The 25,163-nt window shown below is 39.2% G+C and overlaps 1 protein-coding gene across 1 annotated transcript in view; it reads right to left on the bottom strand.

Moving 5' to 3' along the window:
- Nucleotides 1–25,163, bottom strand: part of DCHS2 (dachsous cadherin-related 2) — a 178,625-nt gene that overhangs the window by 13,608 nt on the left and 139,854 nt on the right. The window contains exons 14-16 of the mRNA XM_037058360.1: nucleotides 14,902–15,015; nucleotides 5,642–5,853; nucleotides 4,013–4,164 (exon numbers count right to left, since the gene is read on the bottom strand). Coding sequence (XP_036914255.1) covers nucleotides 4,013–4,164; nucleotides 5,642–5,853; nucleotides 14,902–15,015 — 478 coding nt within the window. The remainder of the gene's footprint in view (nucleotides 1–4,012; nucleotides 4,165–5,641; nucleotides 5,854–14,901; nucleotides 15,016–25,163) is intronic.

The following is a 25,163-nucleotide window of genomic DNA, read 5'->3' as shown; positions in this document are numbered from 1 at the left end:
AAGAAAATAGAAAGATTTCCTCTTAAAAGGGCACACTAAGTACTCAGCACAAGGAAATACGCACATCACAGCATATAATCACAAAATTTCTAAACATTAGGGATAAAGAAAATAACCCAAGAACTCCCACAGAGAAGGAAAAAAACAAATCATTGACAAAACATGTAATTAGAATGGCACCCGGCTTCTCAACAGGAACACTCAGTTTAAAAAGATAACAGAACGATACCTTCAAAATTCTTTTTTAAAAAATCCAACTTCCACACTCCCCATTGTATAAATCACATGTGAGAGTAGAATAAAGGCATTTTTAGGTATGCAAGCACTCAGAGAATTTCCTTCCCTGGCACTTTTTACTACAAAGCTACTGGAAGAAAACACTAGGAGGAAGACATGGGATCTATAGCACGGGCTCCACGTAGGAGAGCAGCAAAGTAAAGCTTTGCCGAAGGCTTGAAAGCCCACGCAGATGGTCAGTGCTGGACCAGGAGGGCAGAAAGCGGCAGGACAGGTCTCCAGGGAGCAACGAGGACTTGACAGAATATAGGACAGGAGAAGCATCTGGGGGGAAAGATGGGTGGGCACAACAGAGCTGCCGGAGCCCTGACAAGGACTGAAGGCCGTGGATGTAGCGAACTGCGTAAGCAAACAAGATAAACCATTAGCTTTGAAACAGAGGAAGGGTAAGAAAGGGAACATGGGTAAGACATGGCTCTGAAGTAAACATTTATAGAATCATAGAGTGTGAACACTGATTATTAATAAGATGAAGTCTAATGAATGAATATATAGAGAGAATTGGATAGAATAAGGTCAAAATAGTAAATGCATATCTATTATAACAGGAAGTTGAGAGATGATGTTCAAAATTATAAACTGAGACATATTGGTATTTCTAACAATGGAGAAAAGTCTTTCAAAATGTCAGTCTCCAAAAAAAAAATGTCAGTCTCCGGGTGATGCCAGGCTGCCTTTCATTTCAGTCTCTTGATAGACTCTATGGTACTGCTTGATTTTAAAAAGCATATTACTTTGATAACAATAAAAATCTTGGCCCCAAAGTGTCACAAGTCTCCCAGGACTATCGAATTATCAGTTTGAATAAGGATGATAAGTCTCCTTGTCAGTTATCAGTCAAGCAGCGGAAATGCTTTCAAATGATTCAAGTCCGATTTTTGCACGCTCATTCCTAGACTTGTGTGTTAGTTCAGAACTACAAGCTGGAACTTATGTTATTATTATTATTTTAAATTTCTAATGTATTTTTATGCTTTGTCAAATACAGGTCTGTGCTTCTAAGGTTCATTCACATGACGCAGTAGGGAGCCCTACGATGACCACTCACACGGACAACGATCTCGACTCTATCATTTACTAGTTACGCCATTTTGGCAGACCTTACCTCCCTGAACTTCAATTTCCTTCTGTAAATCTTAAGTCTATTATGGGAATTCAACACATAATGCAGGTGCTCCATAAATATTGCGAAAATTAATGTTTCCTGCCAGTGATTATAAGTGCACTCAATTTTTGAGCTCCCTGAAAACAGGAACTATTTCATGTATCTTTATATCCCAAGCCTGGTAAACAGTTTTTTAAAATTCAAAAATAACAGTCAGGCACAACTTAAGGTCTGTTTTATAATTTGCCATCATCTTTCTACTGAGTTTTCTGACATGTGGCTTAATATAAGGACTAAAAATTATTTAATTTTTATTTAATACATTTATATTGAATACAACCATAAGTGACCATATTGTTCCCCCCCCCCATTTTATATTGTAAAACAGAGGACTAGAATTTAAAATGTTTTCCTTAATCAGACAAAATAGCAATAGTTCAAAAGTAAAAAAAAGTTAAAAGCTAAGTAATTCCTTTTCCAAGGCATTCACCAGAGGGATAGCAGGCTAGGGGGAAATCACCCTATAGTTCCCACTGCTTTAAATATTAGGTAAAGCACTTCAATGTTAGATAAAGAGGAAGCGAAGCCCCAGGGAGAAGGTGAGGATCCCAGCTGGAGATTCTGTATGTGTGTGTGTGTGTGTGTGTGTGTGTATCTCTGTGGCTGCACGTGTTTGAGTTCAACTTCTCTGGGTCCTCCCAGCCTTGAGTTAAATTCTTCTTGGGGAACAGGGGAGGGACACTCTTAAATACTGGAACCGAGTTAAATGTCAGGAACACTGAAACTATGACGCACATAGGAAAAACTGGAAGGAGTTAGATTTAATGCTAATTAGGCCCATTGAGTAAGAGGGACACTGTAACAGAAATCTATGATCAGGAAAGGCTTAGTTCCTGGAACACAGCAGACCTTAAAGGACCCCTGAATGTGTAATCTCTCAGGTGGTGACCAGGCTGAGATTTACCCGTAGCCACCTATGGGGAGAGAAAATAAGCGTAGTGCTTAAAGTAACTATGGAAACCAAGTGGAAGGGATTGGGTTTAACACACAGTTTTAATATATTCATATAATAAGCATGATAAAGATTGATAACCAAATGTTATCAAAAATTCTACTAGTTAACACAGGGTAAGGTCTTAACGTTTCTAAAGATATTTCTGAAGTATATTTAAAAAAAAAAGAATGAAGCACTTAAACTTTTAGAGTTGGGAAGTTTTTCAGAGGTTCGTGAATCCAGTCCTCCCAGTAATGGACCCGTTTTAATCAGCTCTCTGTTTACCCACAAGGGTATCCTGCACTCTCCTCATGAAACCCAAATGTAGCAGAGCCTGGGGGGCTATTGACACCTAGGTCTTTTGTAGATCTCCCCCCACCACCCCAAACAGAAGGTCAGCTCTGTGTCGCATACAGTGGAGACAGTGTGACTCAGAATCCGAATACCTGGCTGCAAGTCCGTGACAGTGAATGGGTCTGTGACCCTGAGCAATCCACGGTGTGGATTGTCTGCTGACTTCTCAGTGAATAAGAGATTGCCCAACTTGGCCTCCCCGGGAAGTGATTGGGAGGATTAAAGGATGTGCAAGGCCTTTTGGAAGAAGATACAGAAAAAGGTCAACAACATGAAGCATATTAAAATAAGAAAGTCAAGCATCTCTTTGATCCCCACACTTCTCACGTGACCACATCTCATGACCCAGAGTCAAACAAGGTTAACAGCTCCTTCCATTTTCTTCCTGAAGTCTTTCTGATTATGTGGGTGTGCTTTTGCTCAAACACCCTGCTGTATGAACACTAGGGTGCTCCTTGTTATTTCATCCACGTAGTCACACATCCCAGCGCTCTGTCCTCATGAACACATACAGCTATACCTCCTTCTCTTTGAAAATCAGCTTCATTGTATTCCACAGAAGACTTGGCCCTCATTCTTAAAGCAGACCCCATTCACAGCCATATTAGGTTCGTCTTTTTCTTTTACAGACTGAGCTGCCATAAATGTCTCTGTATGTATTGCTAGAGTTTTATAGCACTGACAGTTTAAATACCTAGGAGACTTATAACACTATTACTCTCCCCTTTATCGAGGCTGGCATATCTTGGACTCTAGACCAAAAAGAAAATGTTTAATGTTTCGTGGGTGCTTTCAAAAAGATCATTTCTATTAGAACTCAGTTCTGCAATGAGGGTCCTGGTGACAAGGGTTATAATTTTGAACACAAAAGGAGAATAAAGACGTAAAGAGAGTGATGTCATTCAGTCTTCACTGTTTTCAAAACAATAAGAACAAATGTTTGCAGAGTGCTCAATGGTTCAATAGAATTTACAAATACTGATTTTTTCAAAGTCTCCCATTTTCTTCTTAATGGCATCATAAATTCATGAACTCTTAAAACTAGAAGGAACCTTAAAGTTCTGGTCTAATCACCTTTCCTAAACTTCAGATACTTCCTAAGATTCAGTATACCCAAAGGGTGATCGTAAGTTGGATCAAAGGGAAAACACATTTTACAACTAAGTTTATAGTTGTAAAATGGAAGTCAAGCTCAAAGCAACAATAATGTTGTCAGAAACAAAGCAGATTGCTGATCAAACAGATTTGGACCTGAGACAAACCTGTAGGAGTTGGTCAACTCGTAATCCAGAATCCCACTTGCTGTCACCATGCCGCTCTGTGCGTCGATCTGGAATGCTGGTCCTTGGTTGCCAGGGAGAATGGAATACTCTATGAGGCCATTCAACCCACTGTCCAGGTCAGTAGCAAAAACCTGTGAGGAAGCGACTCTTGCGTGAGATAAGGATTTATTCTGCAACGTGAGTGAGTTATGTCAGTTTCTTATATCTGTGATTCTTATGAAAGAATCGCAGATAGTCAAGTACATGTAAAAAAAAGATGATCAAAGAAATACCAACAAACTGTTGAAGTTTACAATGAAGTGGATAATGAGTAGGAAACAAGTCTGTATTCATTCAAAGGATTTCCAAGTAACTTTCGGTAGGAGTAGCACATGTTTTGAGCTACAATTTTAGGCAAGACGACATAGTTAAAAGACATAGTTAGAAGACATAGTTTTAAAAAATCTAGTTTAGAAGACATAGTTTAAAAAAATCTAGTTGCTTGAATAGAAAGCTTCCAGTACCATATATGGGTTCAGTCTGGCACTAGAAAAAGAAATGATAGAGGAAACCTCCACATAGTGAATGGTAATCTGTCATTTTTTAAAATTTACAGCTGAAAGTGTTGCCTGTAAAGGAAGCCATACTCGGACTTTTTTATATTATATTGAGAGTCTCTTTCTAAAAGGATCTTTAAAAAGATAAAACAAAGCTGATTTAATGCTAACCAATTTACCCCCTGATCATTTAGATGACAAGTTATGTTTTGCCCTCAAAATGGTATTGAGGGCAAAAGTTATCCGTTGGTTTTCATGGAGAGATATTACTTAGTCTGCATTACATTTTGATCACAAAACCACTAGTGAATTCAAGATTTTGTTTATGAACGAGTTCACAGATGAATTTACATTCTTCAAACTTGTTTTTATACTCTATGCCATCCAGGTGGAGAGACTACCAGGGAGGGTGGGACTTAGAGCCGCAGCTACACTGCCTAGTGAACAGATTCTCTCCCAGGACCTGCAGGCTCAGACCTGCAGGCCTGAGAACAGCGCATCTGTTCCTTTTACACACGAAACATCTGCATATCTCAGGCAGCGTGTCCATGCATCTGTGCCTCAGCTCACACTTGTTTAGCGGCAGTTCCTCTTGGGAACACCTAAATGCGCTTTAAGACCTGGTACAAATGTCCTTCTCCTGTGAAGCCCTGTGCTTTCCACCAGGAAGTGTTTGTGTCCCCTCCTTTCTCTCAACACCTTAAATGCACACTTGTACTGTGACATTAATTATGTGCATTGAAATTATATACTTACATTTCTGATTTCCTCACTAAAGTGTATGCATTTATAAAATGAGTTGATTTTTGTGCCCCTCTAGATTCCCTGCTAGGGTTCAAGTCCCCAGAGTAGGCAAGTGGGCACAAATTAAATACTAAATAAAAAGAGGAAGATGAGTGAACTCAGAAACGCCAAACTGTCTTTAATCCAATGTTTCATTCATCCACCAAACACTGGACATGCCTTGCAAAGATTTAAACTTTATGTGCCCGAAAAAAGACCTGACTTATTTTGATGGACATTGATTCATGATAATCCACATACATGCATGCATAAAACATGCTTCTGTTACCTGTATGATGGGAGCATTGTAGAACTGGCCTTCAGACACCAGTACTTGGTAAACGCTTTGCCCAAAATGCGGTAAATTATCATTCACATCTTGTATCAATACGGCTACTTTGCTGTAGGCCCTATGCCCACTACTTTCAGCCAAAACAACGAGTCGTATTTCTTTTCTGATTTCAAAATCAAGAAACTTGGGTTCTTTCACAGTGAGTTCTCCTATTTTTATTCCCAGGGAGAAAGAAAAAACAAGAAGTTGATGTAGATATTGTTGAAAAAGTCTCAAATCACCTTTGTGTTCACATGCTCACCTGTCCCTCAAAGCCCCCTGTTGGCTGGTCTCTCTCCTGTACTGACTGGGGACATTGTGAGAAGAGAGTTGAGGGCATGCAGATGTTTGCCAAGAATGTAGGAGGCCAAAAAGCTATGAAATAACTGAAATCTGGGTGCTGTCCCTTAAACCCTCTTTCCTCCTGTTTGGTCCATCATCATGTCTGGGAAATCTCCCTCTCACACATTGTGAACCCTCTCACACCTCTCTCTACCTCTCTCCACCTTCGCTGCTCTGGCCCTCCTCCAAGCCACCGACATTTCCCCTCTTGTCCCCTGCGCCAGCCACTTACCTGGTCTCCCCACTGACCCAGTTTCCAGCCTGAGTTAAATCATAAAAATAACATTATCCTTGCCCTGTGAAAAACCTTTCTACTGCTTTCCATAGCTATCACAATGAATTCCATCATTTTTTGCCTCTCCCACCTCAGAAGTGCAATCACGTCGCTCTGCCTTGGGCATAACACTCATAAATGTCCTCTCAAAGGCCCATTCAAGGGTTGCCCTGTAGGTTCTTCCATCTGCCACAAACAGTCCATACTTATGTGCTTCCTCAGAGATCTTTCCAGACCTCCCGCCCCCGTACCATCATTGTCAGCCCTCAACAGACTCTCCCAAACACCTGCTGTACTTTGTTCAACCACTTTGGTCCAGTTACTCCTCATGATTCAGAGGTTCTGCAAGGCGAGGATGGTTACCTGTCTCTCACACCATCCTATCCCCAGTACCTACGTCAGGGTCTGGCACCCATAAGGTACCCAATCACATTTGTCACACAGTTGTATGAAAGGCACAACCAGGCTAGAGGAAGTAACCCTTGGGGGTTGTGCCATGTTCAAGTTGCTCTCCCAAATCAAAAAAATTCTTCCCATGATATCATCTCTTTATTTGGTTTCTACTCTATCTTTTTTGCCTCCTTATTGAATTCATTGTTATTATTCTTTTTATTGTCATGAATTGCTTGGCTTTCACTGTTAGAGATTCCATCGAATAAGGAGCTGCTGAATGAGCACCAATCTGGAGTTCGAGAAACCTGAAACCAAGCACAGATCCTAGACCTGGCTACTTAATTTAGGTTGGTTACCTGGATCCACCACCAGTAACTCTGTGACCTGCAGTCAGTTATTCAGGTTCTACAGAGCCCAGGCTTCCCTTGGGCAAAATGGGGATATTCATGATGACTTCATAGTGTCACTGCGAAAGGTAATACAGTGCCTGTTCAGAATGTTTCTTTGAAGCCGGATGGTGTAGATTCCAGTGTTGTGCCTACATCTCTCTTCCCCTCCATCACCAGTTGTAGATTTACTCTCTTTATATAAGGTCTGTATTTAGAAAGAGAAAATGTAATAGCTACAGACTGTTGGGAAATTACATTCTGGTGAAGGAACCTGTTTCTGGATCTGTGGTCTGGAAGTCCCCGTTCTTCATGCTCTCCCTGAACCAACCCAGTCTCCCTGGGCAACCAACCCACCCAAGAGATGTTCTAACCCTGGTATCAAGTAAGTTTTGGGGGGATTTTATAGCCTCGGTTCTGTTACTAAGGGAAATTAAATATTTATGTTCTATATGACAAACTCATTATACCACCAAATTTAAAATTTCATAAAGCCACTTTCATTTACTGTCAACAGATTTAATTACCACTTTAGAACTAAAACCAAATTACTTTTACAAACCACAGTCTGATGTTACCAACGCCCCTGACAAAATTTAGAATACACTTAACTTTTGGCAGCTAGAGAATCATTAAGCTGCATGTTGATGAGCAGGTAATGAAGGAAGCTGGTCTTGAGAAACCTCCATGAGAAAAGGGCAGAGCCTGCACCCCCAAATGGCAGAGGAGCCCCAGTCTGAGGTGGGTCCAAAGCTCTCATCTGGAGCTCTGTCTCCACCAAGCAGAGCATCCACTTGCTATCATGCTGCCAGTGAAGGGAAATGCAATGGAAATGCAATACTAAATTGCTAGTGTCACTGAGTAGAAAGTGTGCCAATTACAGTGCAGATCAAAGTGGGGCTTTTAATAAAAGGCTTGTGTTTAGGCTTTGATAATTGGAATTTTGAACTTGGAATGGATCTGCAGCTCTAATGCTTTCCTTGCTTGGTTTTTATTTTTGGCATAATAATTGGCATATGCTGTGAGAGTTATGCAAGTGGAAAAGACAATAACCAGTCTGTGAGATAATTCGCGGCTGGCGCACCTACCAGATCCACATTTTGCCTTGGATGATACACTCACATTTTTCTCAGAGACATCAAGGATCTACTGTCACCAGTGAGATGAAAGTGCTCCTGGGCTCTGACTGATAGTATGGGCAGCAGACCACGTCTTCCTGAGAGCAAGGGCTTCCCAGCCCTGAATTCATGTTCATTCTCATATGTTGGAGTGCCAGTTACACAACAACTTGAGAATGAAACTGTAGTAATCTTTTCCTTCTGATGCATGTACACATATTGCTTTTGTCCAAGTTATGAAATGCACATCAAAATGAGGTTAAGAGTTTTCAAATGCTAAACATTTGATAGCATGCTCAGGTTTTTTTCAGTCAATTACAAACTGTGCACATGCATCCTGTATACACAGCCAGAGCAGAATGTGATAAATATTTATGTTATCCCAAAGCCTTTAAACTCTCTCCTGCTAAAGCTATATTCTTGAAACATTGAAAGTTTGATCATTTTTGTTTTATGTCAATCGACCAAATAATGAAATGAATACTACCATCTGTTATTGACATACACAAGGTTAGTCAAACTCCAAAATTCATGCTGGCTTAGGCAGTGAATAGTGGATATTTTTAAGCCAAAGTGACAGGATGTTTGGATAAAAAAGTAAACTTTTGGTTTGTGTCTATGGAACACAGAGCAGACTCTGGCACAGATGGACAGAAAGCACGGTGACCATCAGAAATCCATCTAATCATAACTTATTCAACCAATAATAATGATGAAATGGCTTTCTCCCATTTTTTACCACTAAGAAAAGCAACTGCCACTTAAACTTCATTGATTTGTCACACATAGTAGTTTTCTATTTTAACTGGAATATAGTTTAAAGAACGTATATTCATAAAATACTTAGATAGAAGTTTAATGATTGGGAAGAAGTGGCATAAAATATAAATTTGATGTCATACTTAATGATTTTTAAAAATATGCCATCACAGCAATATGATAAAGTAGTACTGAAATTATCTTCATGATAAAAACAACTGAAATGCTTAGTAAATTGTGTATGTGCCGAAATGCATTATTGAGTGGATACAGTAGTAGAGAATCCTCAGAGGACAAAAAAACAAATGAAAAGAGTAATCTGGGAAGGTAAGTGGTCACCAAAACGCTATTTTTGTTAAAAGGATTTCTGACTCAACTTCCTCCTTTGAGATTCACCTTTGACAGCTGCACCAGGTATGGAGAAACAAGGGAAGACGAAGGGTCTGATAGGAAAATTGGAATAAATCTATGAACTCGAATGCTCCAAGTGCACCAAAGAGTGATCAATATTTAAAAAGAAATTAAAAATGGATGCATAGAATCTTGCTCTTCTTGGTATTGCATGGTACCACTTCCGTTGGTATTGAGTGGCAGGGGGAAAAGAAAGTGTCTGCCAATAATTCCTTAGTTTAAGCCTGAATGTATGGTAACCAAACTATCATAGCTGTATATCTTTAAAAACCCTCAATAATTAGATTCAAGCTAAGTGTTGCTTAATGATGTGTCCAGGTGATTTGCAGACGGGAAAGCAAATTCTCTCTAAAGGGAAGAGAGTCAATCCAGGCTTTGAAGACCCTCACACACAAAACAAAACAAAAACGTTTTGAGGACAATACGAGGTTCATAGTTAAGTACAAAAGACACAGGGAGAAAGGCATCATGAATGAGAGCTAGCAAATCCACAGAGAGCAAAATACATCTTTGAATGCTTCAGATGTTGGAATTATTGGCCACAGAATATGTCATTATTATATATGTTTATATATATAAAAGAAGCGCAGAAACATGAACAAGAAATAAGAGATTACATTTTTGAAAGACCAAGAAAACTTGGAAAAGAACACAAAAGAACTCCTGGAAGTAAAAAATATAGCAGTTCCCTAAACTAAAAAGAGACAAAGATGAAAAATACATAAAGGAGATGTAGTAGAGAGTGATACTGCCCAATGTTTAATCATGACTCTAAAGAATACAAATAAATCATACTTATATCAAAAGCTTACTTGTTAATGCAACAATCAGAAACCAAAAGACAGTAGGGTAATATCTTTAAAATGAAGTTAGCTGTGAACTGAGAATTCTAAGCCCAGAAAGAAAAATATCTTTTAAAAACAAAGATCATATAAAGTCATTTTTAGATGATCAAAATCTAAGAAAGTTTACTATACTACACCCTCACTAAAGGATGTGTTTCAGGTAGAAAGGAAATGATACTAGAGAAAAGTCTGAGATATAAGAAAGAACAGTTAGCAAGGAGAGTGACAAAGAAGCAGGTAAGTCTAATTAAAATATTATTAATGCCTAATATGAAAGAGCTAAAATAGTGGTCAGCAAAAGCCTACAAATTAAAAAAGAGATATTTGGAGCTAAAGAATTTTAAATTTCTTGTATCACTCAGGAGCAAGATATTAATTAATTTTAGACTTTATACATATTACAGTAGCTAGGCTAACCATTAAAAGAAGAGAAATAGCTATATAACTTCCAACAAACACAGGGGAAAATAATTACTTTCAGACAATGACTGTATATATTGACTATACAGAAACATATCTAAAGTAATAAGTACACAAGTTTACCAGACACAAAATTAAAACATGAAGCCAGTTTCAAGGATGTACACCAGCACTTTAGAAAAAACGTTTTTCCATTTACTTTAGCAAGCAAAAATATGAAGTATTTAGGCTAAAGCTAACAAAAATATGCAAGCCTGCTACAGAAAAAGATGAAAACTTCATTAAAATATATTGAAGAAAAGGTTGGTGTGATTTTCTATATGATCCCTGGTTTCAAAGACAATACTGTAAAGATACAAGTTTTCCCCAAACTGAAATTTGTATGAATACAATTTAAAAGAAAATCCCAACAACCTAAATGTCCACCAGTGAATGAAGGATAATGAAAATGTGGTGTACACCTGCAAGAGCCTATCGTTCAGTGTTCATAAAGAGGAAAGTCCTGTCATGTGGGACAACATGAATGAACCTAAGGACATTATGTGAAGTGCAATCAGCCAGTCATGGAAAGATGAGTAATGCATGGCACCACTTCCGTGGGGAGTCTGAAGTCGTCGAGCTCATTGAGGAGCAAGCTCAGGGAGGAGCAAGGTGGCTCCAGGGGCCGGGAAGCATGAAACGGGGCGTCGTTGTCTGATGGGCACGAACTCTCAGTTATGGGAGATGAGTCAGGTCCAGAGACCGGCTGTCAACGCTGCGCCCAACATTAACCAGACTATACTGCACACTTAAAAATGTGAGTGGGTAGATCTCATGTTCAATGTTCTCAGCACAATTAAAAAGGGGAAAAGTAAATTTAAAAAAGGAAACTTCTAGTAAATGATGATTATCTACAATGCACAGCTATGCAGGGCTTTCTGAGATTCGAAAGGACCTTGTGGCCTGATGATGGAGTTACTTCAGCTCTGGGCCGCAGTCACCTGGTTTGTTTGGACATTTTCTTTGTTAATTTGGGTGAGGGTTCACCTGAAATCAAGTGTGCACGCCGTGGTTATGCGGGCTATATGCACGAAGGTATAGACAGCTGTACATCACCCCCAAATTTATGAATAAACCTCTTTTCCTTGAGAAAACAATCTCATTGGGTGTATGTAAAATTTCACAAGTGAAATCAGTCCTTTGTATTAGGGTAAAGAGTCAATAACAGCTAAGATATGCACAAAAAATATGAAGATGGGGTGAATATGGGGAGGAGGTGGCAGTGTCCCTGATGTGAAGACTTATTATAAAGCCAACGCAATGGAGTGTGGGGTCAGTGTGTGGATACACAAGGAATGAATGAAAAAGAGTGACATCCCAGTAAAAAAGTCATGGAAACCTGATCTGTGACAACGGTGAAACTGCAGATCACAGGAGGTGGTTAATGCCATTTGGAACAATTGGCAATCTCACTGAAAAAAAAAATGAAAGAAAGAAAAGAAAAAAACATTATCCTAACTCGACTCTAGATATTTTAAAGATATAAATAAACTTTAATAAAGCTTATTGAAGACAACCTTTTCCTAGTTATAGGAAAGTTGTAAAATTTAAAAAGACAATGTGGGAATATTTTTATGAGTTCACGGAAAGGAAGAATTTCTTAAACAACTTACAAAGAGACTGATTAATTCTAACCCATTAAAATCATAACATGCCATGAAGACAGTGAAAGCTAAGTCACAAACAGTAAAAAATGTTCGCGTCAAAAAACAAGAGAAAAATACTAACAATATATTTAAAATCCATACACTTCAGAAAGAGAACACAAACAACCCAGTAGAAAGTTAGGCAAAAGACATCGGGATGAAGTTCACCAAGGAGGAAACAGTAATGCAGAGGGGAGAGGGAAGGGAGTTTCAGGGGAAAAGGGGAGGGCTTTGCAGGAACAAGTATAAAGGACCCATGGACAAAAACTAGGGGGGTGTGGAAATGGGAGGGAGGGGGGAGGGCTGGGTGGGTGAACCTGAATGGGAGTAAAAGACAGAAAACTGTCCTTGAATAACAATAAAAAAAAGAGAAATGCTCAATAAACTATAAAAAGTTGCTCAACCTCGTTAGGGGAAACACAAAAAGCACAGTGAGATTCCATCTCACACCCACCGGGTTGGCAACAGAAAGTAGGACATGAACAAGCTTGACAGCTGTCACTTCATGCCGATGGAATGTAAAGTGGGACAAATCACTTCCTAGAACAATCTTGCACTATCTACATAGCTGAAGAATTCATCCCCCAAGGCATATACCCAGAGTAGACTCTGGGGCCTGAAGAACTCCTTACCTGCGCTTGTCTTTTTCCCAGACAGGAAAATCGCACTGCCCATCAAGAGCAGGATGGGTAAGTAAGTTGCGATACAGACTCACAGCAGAACATCAGAAGGAAGTGAAAATGAAAGGACCCCAACTACACATTAACACGAACGACTCTAACATTAAATTAAAAATTCTAATCCTACAGAATACAAGAATATGAATCCATTTGTAGAAAATTTTTAAATTCAAGTGTCAGATGTAGGAGTACAAGGGAATAATCCCTCCTGAAGCAGGACGCTGGTCAGCCTGAAGCAGCAGAGGGGAAGGATGTCATTAGAGAGAGGCACGAAGGGAGTACTGATGACAATGGTTATGTTCTAGTTTATAACCTTGGAAGCAGATACATGTCAGTCTCTGAAATTTCTCTTAAATGTGGACAACAGGGTTTATGCTGTCCACATTTTGCTCAACATTTCAACAGAGTAGAAATGTTGAGCAAAAGAATCAAGTCACAGTGGAGCACACTAGGCATGACTCAATTCTGTGGTTTAAATCAAGGTAAAACTAGATAACATATTATTTAGGGATTCAAACACAGTGGGGAAAGTATAAAGAAAAAATAAAGGCAAGTATCAAGACCAGATTCAGATTACTGATTGCTGAGTTCCTCTGAGGAGAAGGAAGAGAGATGTGACAGGGATGCCCAGGGTATTTCAGGGCTCTAGTATTAATGTCTCAACTCCGAGGATGGGTGCAAATAGATAGGTTTGTATTTTACTATTGCCTATTACACAGTTTGATATGTCTTAACATATCATCTTATAGCTATTGCACAGTGAAATTTTGAAATAAATTTCAACATAAATAAATAACTACTTAAATTGAAAAAATAGTTTTCTATGGATATTTTATCTGAATTTTAATGAAATACTCTAGGGAAAAAACAAGGCCAACTGTGGGCCATGCCAGGAGTGAGAGAGCAGAAAGATTTGGGTAGCCTGGGAAAATATGCAAGCTCGGCACTCCTTCTTCCGCCTAGTCCTAATCTTAGCTGTTTTCCCAGAACCCTCAGGTACCTGGACTGCTAGGCACTTAAGGTTAGTGATGCTTGTAATGGCCCTCTTGCCACCAGGCTTCCTGTATCACCCTTTCACCAAATGATGAGATGAAGAGGTGAAGACTGCTAGCAGGCCACTTCAGAAAGCTCCTGACCGAGGGCTGTGTGGATTAAAAAGTCATACCCCTCTTCTGGACAAGGAGGCATTTGCTTAAGAAATTACCTCCTCTCAATTCTTCCCATGTGCATGCAGTACAGCTTAAATAAGGTAGTTCTATGGTAATATAGAAATTATTAAAAACATTCTTCCTGAGGGTTGACAGTGAAGTTGTAGATACGTATCTACTACATAGTTGTTAGTCAAAAAAATATGTTTCAAATAATCAATTGGTATTCATTTAAAACACAATAATGGTCTTGTTAAAACTAAATTTAATACATGCTGTATTTGGAAGTAATTTCTTTACCACTGCACAGAAACCTTTCCAGCTGTCCTTTCTCATTGCATTGTTGACATTCAGTGGCGAACTGGAGAGATCTGATGAAAAGACTAGACATGTGTGCTTATTTTCAATTTAATGTCAATATTGATGACCTCTGTACTAAAGCTCCAGTTCTCCCAAGTAGATGGGTGAATTTCTAAGTAGGAACCAATTTATCTCAAAAATTAGAAAAGTAGAATAGGAGCTCTCTAATTCGGAAATGTGAAAAATAGAATTCTTAGCAAGAACACGTAAACAAATAGTGCTTCATTTCCCACAATTTCCCATCTGTTACCATAAAAACTTTCTTGTTTACCTTTTACATTATTTACCTATAACAATTTGCGCCTTTCAAATTCTGGATTTCCTTTGGAGGATTATTCCTTGCTAATAACATTAACAAAGCAAGATGTAAAATTTTCACTGGGTAGAGAAGACTTACCTGAGTTGGGGCACAGGGAAAAAACTCCATCTTCATTTCCACTAAAAATTGAATATTTAATGCCATCTCGAATTGAGTTTGGAGCAAAAGCTTTTACAGTCACGATAGAAGCACCTGTAAAAATGAAGTAGAAAAACATTTTTTTAGAAAAAGAAAATTTCATGGGGAAACAGGAGCAAACACTGGGTGTTTATTATTTGCCACCTATATTTCCACAGGTTCATTCATTCACTGATTACTGAGTCCCTTCATCAAGCTGACCCCCTGCTAACTTCTGGGGAGACTGGGCAGCATTTACTTTTCAAAAATACCATTCTGAATACCATGTAGAGGACAAAGTGGCGTAAGAATAAAGCAGAGAGACCAATTAAGGTAACACTACAATAGTCCAGGCAAGAGACAATAAACTATGATTGTGGGAGAAGAAACGAAAAGAACAGGAGACAGTAAAGACATATTTTGACACACTTCCTTGAACAGTAAGGGGAATGTGGGAAAGGGGGTAACAGAAGTATAAATATTAGAAATCTTCCCTCAACCAGTTTCCAGTATGGTTGCAGGTAAAAGCAACTCAAGTAGAGGGTAACTGAGTTATTAATTGCATTATATCAGTTCATTCAAGGACTATTAATGTACTACTGCAGGAGTAGTCGAGAGAACTTGAAGGAAAACAAAACCAGAAATTGAGTTAGGCATTGGAATTATAAGGAAAGAAGAAAATCACTTCAGGTTACAGGGAACAGACTGGTTACCCGCGTGGAAAAAGAAACAGCAGGTACTGATGGTGACTGGTGTGATCAGAACTGGCACTTCCCTGGCAGGGTCCCTGAGAATCCATCCGGGCCCCAAGTTGTCTTCATTTGTAATGGCCTCTGCCCTTCACTACTCGCCTTTGCTTTGCTTCCTGCCCTCGTTGTCCATTTGTCTCCCTCCTATGATTACCTGTCCTGTTTTAAAAATTTTTTAATTTAATAAACTTAATATTAAGTTAAGCTTTATATACAACGTACACACATTTTAAGTAAACAGTTCTATGAGACTTGAACTGTCGACCTGCACACCTGGGTCACCATATCACGATCAAGGTTAGAATGTGTCCACCACTCCAAAAGTTCCCTCATGCTCTTTGAGAGCCAATTTTCTCCACTCGGGCCCCAGGTAATTCCTGGTCTGCACTCTGTGACTCTAGGTTAGTTGTGCACATAAGCAGTGGCTGTCTCCTTTTGTTTCGTGTACTTTGAGAATCAGGCATGCTGTTCAGTGTATCAAAAGTTTGTTCCTTTGTACACAGTAAATGTTTAGTAAATACGGGGAAATGGAGCTATAAGAGATGAAAGAGAAGGCGCAAGGGAGCCAGGTGGTCACTGAAGTGTTCTAGCCTGAGAGATTAGAAAGATGCTTCTCTGCCTACAGGTCCCTTCTAAACCAATAGCCAAGAGTTGGAAGCAGCCTAGATGCCCATCGGTAAATGACTGGATCAAAAAACTATGGTACATTTACACAATGGAATTCTATGCTGCAGAAAGGAAGAAGGAACTACTACCCTTTGCAACATCATGGATGGAACTGGAAAGCATTATGCTGAGCGAAATAAGCCAGGCGGTGAAAGACAAATATCATATGATCTCACCATTAACAGGAATCTAAACAAACCAAACAAGCAAGCAAAATACAGCCAATGACACTCAAATATGGAACAGGCTGTCAGGGCCCAGAGGGGAGAGGGGAGAGAATCATAGGGGAAAAGGGAATGGACTCACATGAACAAGTATAAAAGACACATGGACAATAACTAAGGGTGGGGGGTGGAAAGGGGAGGGAGGCGGGGAGCATGGGGTGGGGGGCGGGCAGGGTTGGGATTATAAGACAGAAACCTGTACTTGAACAAGAATTAAATAAAAGTTATATTTAAAAAAAAATTAATTGAAATAAAAGCAACTAGCAACCACTAAAAAAAAAAAAATAAAAAAATAAACCAACAGCATCTTTTTAAATCACTCAATGCTATGATATCACATCTGGTCACGGGAATTGCAGTAGTTAACAACCAGCACCTATTGAAGGCCACTGCTGGGCATCCCCATTGAGTCTTACTGTGCAGGCCCCAGGGAACAGGCTCAAAACCCCTTCTGTTGGGGGTCATGGTAACAACAATTCCTAAACTAAGCCAAATGGCTCTGTCTTTTTTTTTTTTTTCTAGATACTCAAAGTGTTTCATTAAAAAGAAGAGAGGAAGGGAAAGCTGGAACAGACACTATTTTTCCCAGGAGCCTTTTCAATACTTAATGCCCAAAGAAACACAAAGTGAGTGCTACGGATACTAAAGGAAACAAGGATGTGAGATTGTCTGCAAAACTGAAAGTTCAGTGAAAAAGGCATAAACAGAATTTGCTATGGAGAAAGAATGGAACACCAAAACTTAATTTATTATTCTCTTTTAAAAAACATCATGCTTAACATAAACTGTGACAAAGTTTATACATCGCTTACTAGGTTTCCAAAGCATTGCTCTTTTGGAGGCAGTTATGGCATCATTTAGTGACAAGGTCTTTTAACCAATAATGGTGGAATCCAGTTACCACACACGTCCATTATAATCTGAGCCTTATTTTCTTCATTTCAGAAGATGTGTTGTGAATCTCAAAATGTCTCCCATTTCGGGTAGGAGCACTCCTTTACATGAGAGCACTATGTTTTATCTTCAGTGCTCAGCCGCAGGGTTGTGCTTCCTCATACTATTCGTGTTTTAAGCACAGAAACTTTTATTTCAAGTGGCTTGTCATTTATTCTGAAGGATATCAGAAAGAAGAAAAGCAGCTATGCAAGCAAGATGTACAGTCTTGCTGACAGCCTTTTGGGGGGGGCGGTTAGGATGCTTATTACATGCTCGGTTATGAAAGAAAACGTGGAGATCACTCACATGTAGAGGAACAGAACTGCAAACAAGAACCACATATGGCTGCTTCCGAAGAAGGAACAAGCCTAATTTTATTGCACATAAAATGTTAATAGTATCAGTGAAATTGTAGCACAAAAACAGTTTCATTCAATGAATATACTTCAAAATAGATGCTAACGTCAGCAAAGAGCTGCAAATATTTGTATACTTTCTTCGTCTAACAAAGTTTAAATTTGAGGCAGGCCAACAAACAGGAAATAAGTGAAGGGCCTTGAACCCTTCTAGGTCTTGGCTTGCTATCACACTTTAAATAAGTTTGTCTTGTTTGTCTTGTTTGTCTTACAATTACAAATAAGTAATTGTAAGATGAAACTTACAATTCTCAACTCACATCAAGGTAGAAATGGTAAAATGTAACACTAACACTGTACCTTCAAGTCCTATAATGTAAGTAAAACACAAGAGTTTATTTTCTTTATGTTCAGGCTTTTAAGAATTTTACTTCATGTAATGTTCTTGGGTTTTTTTCCTTCTTCACAAAAAACATACTTTAAAAACTAACACTACCTATAGCAGCAGTAAAATATCCACTTAAAAGCAGAAATAGAACCAGAGACATTGAAATTAAGAACAATCTGACCAAGGGGAGGTGGGAAGGGATAATGGGGGGGAAAGGGCAGGGTTTTCAGGAACCACTGTAAAGGACACATGGACAAAACCAAGGAGGGTGGGAGCAGGGGAGGGAGGTGGGGATGGCCGGGGTGGGGAGGAACAGTGGGGGGTAACCGCAGACAACTATAATTGAACAATAATAAAATAATTTTTTAAAAAAGCAGAATTTTTAAAATATTAATGTTCTGTGAGAAAGAAATTATAGACATGAAAATATTTAGGTAAAATATTATGAAAACATTTTATCATGAGTTGTCCATGAGTAAAAAATTCTAGGGTTTTATTTTTGGCATTTCTAAGCAATGCAAGCATTTTTTTAAAAAAATGACGATTGACTTGAGAGAAACAGATTTTCAAACCTTTGGATGATTTTAAATGATCTATTATCTATTAAATGTCCAGCCACGGAAGTGCTAACTTAGTTCAATCATTTAAGAAGAAAAATGGGGAGTGACATCGACAAGATGGTGAATAGGAAAAAGTCTTAGAACTCGTCGCTGATGGACACCACATTAACGACTGACTCCGTGGGTCTCGGCCCACTGCCAGGACATTCTTGGACCCTGCTCACTTACCACATGCATTACCACAGGCCCCTCGGCACTCATCTCACTCCCCTTTGGCCACCTTTCACAAGGTCTCCAAAGTAATCTTCTACAGAATAAACTTTGTTTGGTTCCTTTTTTCCTAGTGTAAAGGCCATCAGTGTCTCTCTGCTCCGACTTGCCACTGGAAAGCTCATGAGAACTTCCATCCACCTACTCCAGAGGGCTTGCTGTGCAGGATGGTAAATTCTGCCCCTCTGTGTGAGCTGTTTCAGGGGAAATAGAACTCAGTACTGCCCCACCATTTTTGTGCCCGGTTGTATTCTCATTGGGGCATATTGCTTTTGTTGTTGCCAAAGTATAATGGTTAAATGGTGAAATGATTTCAACAAACGTTTGGTGAACACCTAGGGGGAGCCAGCTTTTTCTGCCTCTGCCATCCATAGCGGGGAGCTTCTCCCAGCTCCGCCCGGCTGGCTGCACGTTCATCTCCACCTCTTGCATTTACAACCATTGATAATAGTGTTGGCAAAATGCCTTAGAGATTAGTAAGTGCTCATTTAATTCGCCATAACTGTCTTGTTAGAGAAGAGATGAAATAGATGCTCAAGGCCTTTTACAAGACAGACCACTTGTCTCCTATACCTTTCAAAAATTGAATATTGAGTGTGCAGTATTGAGTATACAGTCAACATTAATAGGAAGTATGATAGCGAAGGATAGAAAAATGAGGGACACCTCAAGAACAGAGATATGAGTATCTTTAAGAGTTAAAAATGAAGGAAGCAGAGTTATAGTTTTGTACAGAACAATTTAAGATGTGCAAAGAATTTTTAAATTTTTTTTCATGATTGATCTAATATTTCTTATGAACTCCACCCTGACAAGCAATAGGCAAAAAACCAACCATCTTAAACATACTATTTAAGGTCACCCCAGTCTCTTCCCGTTAAACAGCACTGTTAGATGATTTAGTGTTTTTTGGGGAACATATTCTGCCTTCAAGATTCCCCCCCTCTTGTGCTGCCCCTCTGTAAGATGACACGAGTGGGTGGGCGGGCTGAGGACTTGCAGTGATGAGAGGGGATCTTTGTGTGCTGTCCACTGGCTCTTAGATTTGTCTCTAGGAAAGGAGTCTGCTCAGTCATGTCAACATGTTCAGGCTCAGAACTCTGCCCTGCTCACCGGGCCCTACCACAGCTGTTTTTGAGACTGCAGACCCTCTGCAGGGTCATACAACCCTGCATTCAGGCTGTCCACTGCACAGATTTGGGATGGGCTCATCTCATCCATTCAACAGTGGTCTCCCTGACAGGCTGGCTGGCCTGTACTCTGTGTTCACCTGTGTCCAAAATGGGAATGCTGGGACCAAGGGAAGTCTTGTAGGCCTTGTGAGAGCCAAACAGGGATGGGGCACTCACCCGTGCCTTCTCTTTACCTAAACTTTTGCCCATTTTACTCTGCTGTGACTTGTCTTCTAATAGTGCAAGAAGCTGTGTCCTCCCAGAATTGCAAGGCATCCTCTGCTGTTAGCTTTTCCCTCAGTCTATCTCAGTGGCTGCCTCCAGGATTACAGCTTCAGGAAAGGGAGGGTATTGCATGCACCTGCTGACTACTTGTTTCCTACACCTTTTCTCCCTTGTCCTACCCACCCTGCCCAACAACTAGAAGAGATGGGTTTTCCTTTCTTTCCCTGTGGCAGACTTCCTTATGAATAATTTTTGTTTGTAGTAGGAACACCTATTTTGTTTGTCAAAGGCACAACATTTCTTCTTCACCTTTTCAATGTAATTGTCCTGGTGCTATACAAAACAAGCGGATTCCTTTGCAGAACAGGTCGAAGGTTTTATCCACAGACAATAGCGAAATGGGTGGAAATATAGTTAAAGAACACTAACCCTAAGGAGAAGAACAAAGTTGAAGGGCTGACACTACACAACTTCCAGACTTACTGTACAGCTACAGGGACCAAGACAGGGCCATTGGGAAAAGAACAGACAGACCCGTGGAACCAAATAGAGAGTCCAGAAACGGAACCATAGAAAGAGTCAACTGGTCTTTGACAAAAGAGCAAAGGCAATACAATGAGGCAAAGATAGTCTTTTCAACAAACGGTGCTGGAAAAACTGAGTATTCACCCCCCCCACCCCCCAAAAAAGAGAATGATCTAGATACTGACTTTACACCCTTCACAAAAATTAACTCAAAGTGGATCATAGGTCTAAATACAAAACAGAACACTACAAAACTCCTATATGATAACATAGGAGAAAACCTAGATAACCTTGGGTTTGGTGATGATTTTTTTAGGTATGATATGAAAGGCACAATCCATGACAAAAATAACCAATAAGCTGTATGTCATTAAAATTTAAAACTTTTGCTCTGAGAAAGACAATGTCAAGAGGATGAGAAGACAAGCCACAGACTGTGAGAGTATAGTTGAAAAAGATAAGAAACTATTATCTAAAATATAAAAAGGAACTGTTAAAATTCAACAAGAAAACACACTGATTTAAAAACAGGCAAAGACTTAAAAGGACATCTCATCAAAGAAGATATACTGAAGGCAAATAAGCATATGAAAAGATCCTCCCTGTCATATGTCATCAAGTAAATATAAATTAAAATAACAATGAAATATTACAAATGGACACTTATTGGAATAGCCAATATCCAGAACACTGACAATACAAATTCTGACAAGAATGTGGAGCAAGAAAAACTGTCCTTCACTGCGGTAGGACTGCAAAATGGTAGAGCCACTTTGGAAGACAGTTTGGCAGTTTCTTCAGAAAACTAAACGTACTCTTACCATAAGGGCCAGCAATCACTCTCTTTGGAATTTACCCAAAGGAGTTGAAAACTTACGTCTACACAAAAACTTGTACATGAATATGTTTCATAGTAGTGGTTTTTTATAGTAGCTCTATTCATAATTGCCCAAACTTAGAAGTAGCCAAGATGTCCTTCAGGAGAGGAATGGATAAATAAACTGTGCTATAACCAGACAGTGAAACATTATTCAGTGCTATCAAGCCATGAAAAGATACAGAGAAACTTTAAATGCATATTATGAAGTGAAAGAAGCCCATCTGAAAAAAACTGCATAGGTATGAAGTCCACTATCCGACATGCTGGAAAAGGCACAACTCTGGAGACAGTACAAAAAGGTCAGTGGTTTCCAGCGTTTGCAGCAGAGGTGGTGGGAGGATGAGCAGGCAGAGCATGGTGGATTTTTAGGGCAGTGAAACTACTCTGTGATACCATAGTGATGGATCCATGGGATGACACATTTGTCCAAAACCAAGGGTGAGACCTAATGTAAATTATGGACTTTGGGTGATGGTGCCGTGTCAGTGTAGGTTCATCAATTGTAACAGATTTACCACTCTTTACGACTCTGGGGGGATGTATAGGAAATCCCTGTATCTTTCTCTCAACTCTGCTGTGAACCTGAACTTCTCTGGAAAAATTAATTCTTTAAACTTATTCCACTACAAAGAAAACATATTGGTTCAGAAAAGAGTTATGTAAAATCACCATAAAGAAACAATCACACCCAGGGCAGAAGCCTTAACTGGAGTGTTAAGACACTTCCAGAAGAAAAAATGCGTGAATTAGAAGGAAATTGATGAACAAAGCAAATCCAGATGGCTGTGGCGAAATCACAAAATCTCACTAGGTAGCACAGTGTAAGCCCTTTCTGAGGAAAGAGTAACATAGGTCGGTGACATTTAATACATGAATCACAGCCTGCTGGAACTTTCAGAATTAGCAAGCAACTTTCTGACTACAGTTTGGATTCTTAAATCTTTTTTTTAAAGAAGAGAGAGCTGGTCATCTTGACATGGCTGCTGTCATTTACATGGGAGTCATTTTTCTTCATATGAATAAAAGCACTTGAATTCTGATTTTTATATGTCTCTTTTGTATTGGTAGTAAGTCCCAGGCCTGGGGAAAGAACTCCCTGTTTTGTTAATAAAATGAGGTCTTGAGCCACTAGGGCTGAAGTCTGGATGTAGGACTGGGGTTAATTCACAAAGATAAAAACTGCCTTGTGAGGTGTTTGTCTCCTGAGAAAACTTGACCTTATCTAAAGCCTACTGTTCTCCTTCTGTCTCCTCCAGAGCTATCTTAGAGTCACAGGTAAGGTAACGAAATTCAGTGTCCTTGTAAATGGCTAGTTAGATGGAACTCATTCCAATGAAATTTAATCCAAATATGAGATCAGTATTAAGTAATGAAGTAGGAATAACAAATAATGTTTCCTTCCTTCTTTCATTACCATAAAAATTCTGTTCCAAAGTCGTGAATGACACAGGGACACCACTTCCATAGTTATGGCAACTCTGGCACCTTGGAAAGTACAACTCTTATCTGGTTTGGAGACGAAATGGAACAAAATGGAATCCCAGGGTTTCCCAAACTGCAAGTAGTTTGTTGTTGCTATATAATTGTTTAGTAATAATGGGTTGCTTTGGTGAGGATTTGTACGCAGACAACTTAATAGCATTTAACTAAGGATTTAGGATAGAAGGAAGAGAACAAAATAGTAAGAAAAGCACTGATTACCACACTGGGATGACCTCATTTCATCCTTACAGCATTTCTGGGAAGTGATTATCATCTCCATTGTGAGCAAGAGAGCCGCTATCCTAGCTGCCGTCACACTCAACAGGGGTGTACAACCTTTTGGCACCTCTGGGCCACAGTGGAAGAAGAAGACTTGTCTTGGGCCACACATTCAATACATTGCGACGTGTAATCACATAAAAATCTCATAATGTTTTAAGTAAATTTACGACTTTGTGTGGGGCCACATTCATAGCCACCCTGAGCTGCATGCGGCCCTCAGGCCACAGGTTGGACACCCCTGTGTCATAGTTCCCATATTCTGTATACACGGGCCAGCCTTTCCAAACGTAGGAGCCAGAAATTACTGAACCAATTGCCAAAGGGTTGGAAGATTTCTTCCAAAATATTAAGATCTGATTTATTTATGATGCAATATTAAACATATTTTACTAGTTAGAATGCCTGCAAGGGTCATCATGTTTTAATTTTATTTCAAGTCTTTTATAACTCTTTAGTCTTAGAGCCTGCGTATTAGCTTTTAATCTGGGTATTAACTTTGATACAATTCATCATTTCAATTTTCTCCTCGTGGTCATTCAAAGAAGTTGTGAAGTATCTACACTGGGGACTCTGGTTGCTGATTCATCATCTTTAGGACAACCAAAACGCTGGCAGTAAAACAGAATAAAAGCTGACTTCTACAAGGCTCATTTCAACTGTGGTAGTGGACTGAAACATCGTGGACAACCAAGTGGTTTATTGTTCACTTTGGAAAGATTCAGAGCAGTTAGATTCCCTCTCACCTCGACTGAAAAGGAGCAGTGGGAAGAGGAAAGAGCCGTGAACCACTTGTACTTCAACTTGTCTCATCACACCATTGTCTGGCCAGCCTCTCTTAGACCCAGCTGGTACCCACAAAACGGATGCTTTCTATGACTAAGTGAAAACTTCATGACTGGCTCCCAAAGGGATTTTATCTACTAAAAGGTTGCTTTCAAAATGGAAACTCTTTATTGAACTATGTATTGTTTTCAGCAATTGATGTTTTAAGTTTAATGTTGTTATCAGGTGAATGAAAAGTTAATAAAAACAAACTTCTGGGCTTTCTAAGAAAAAATGTTAAACAAATATAAATAAATTAGAGTAATTAGTTTTAACTTTTTATTTTCTTAAATAACATCTAAGTGTTAAAACCAGTTTAGGATGGTGAAAATTTAGGATAATACAAAAAATAATTCACTGAGGATGTCAAGTGGTGCCTATTGATAGGATTTTGAGTAACGCACAGAAAATTTAAGCTTCTTATAGGCATATATTTTTCATTTGAAGATAAAATTAGAATTGCAGGCATATTTGGGAAGAAAACCATTCTGAAAATTATAAAATCACATTAAATAATTTATATCAAGGCCATTCTAACACCGATCAATGGATTCACACTCTTTTAAATTCATTGGAATTCAAACACACACACACACACACACACACACACACACACACAAATCACCTTCTGGTGTCTAGGATATGATCTGGTGGTCTGTACTGAATTCATTGAATTCATTTCCAGG

Source organism: Sturnira hondurensis, unplaced genomic scaffold (assembly GCF_014824575.4).
Source record: "Sturnira hondurensis isolate 20B ecotype Veracruz unplaced genomic scaffold, ASM1482457v3 Scaffold0010128, whole genome shotgun sequence".
Classification (NCBI taxonomy): Eukaryota; Metazoa; Chordata; class Mammalia; order Chiroptera; family Phyllostomidae; genus Sturnira; species Sturnira hondurensis.
Note: the sequence above shows the minus strand (reverse complement) of the source record. Positions and strands in the feature narration are given on the sequence as shown.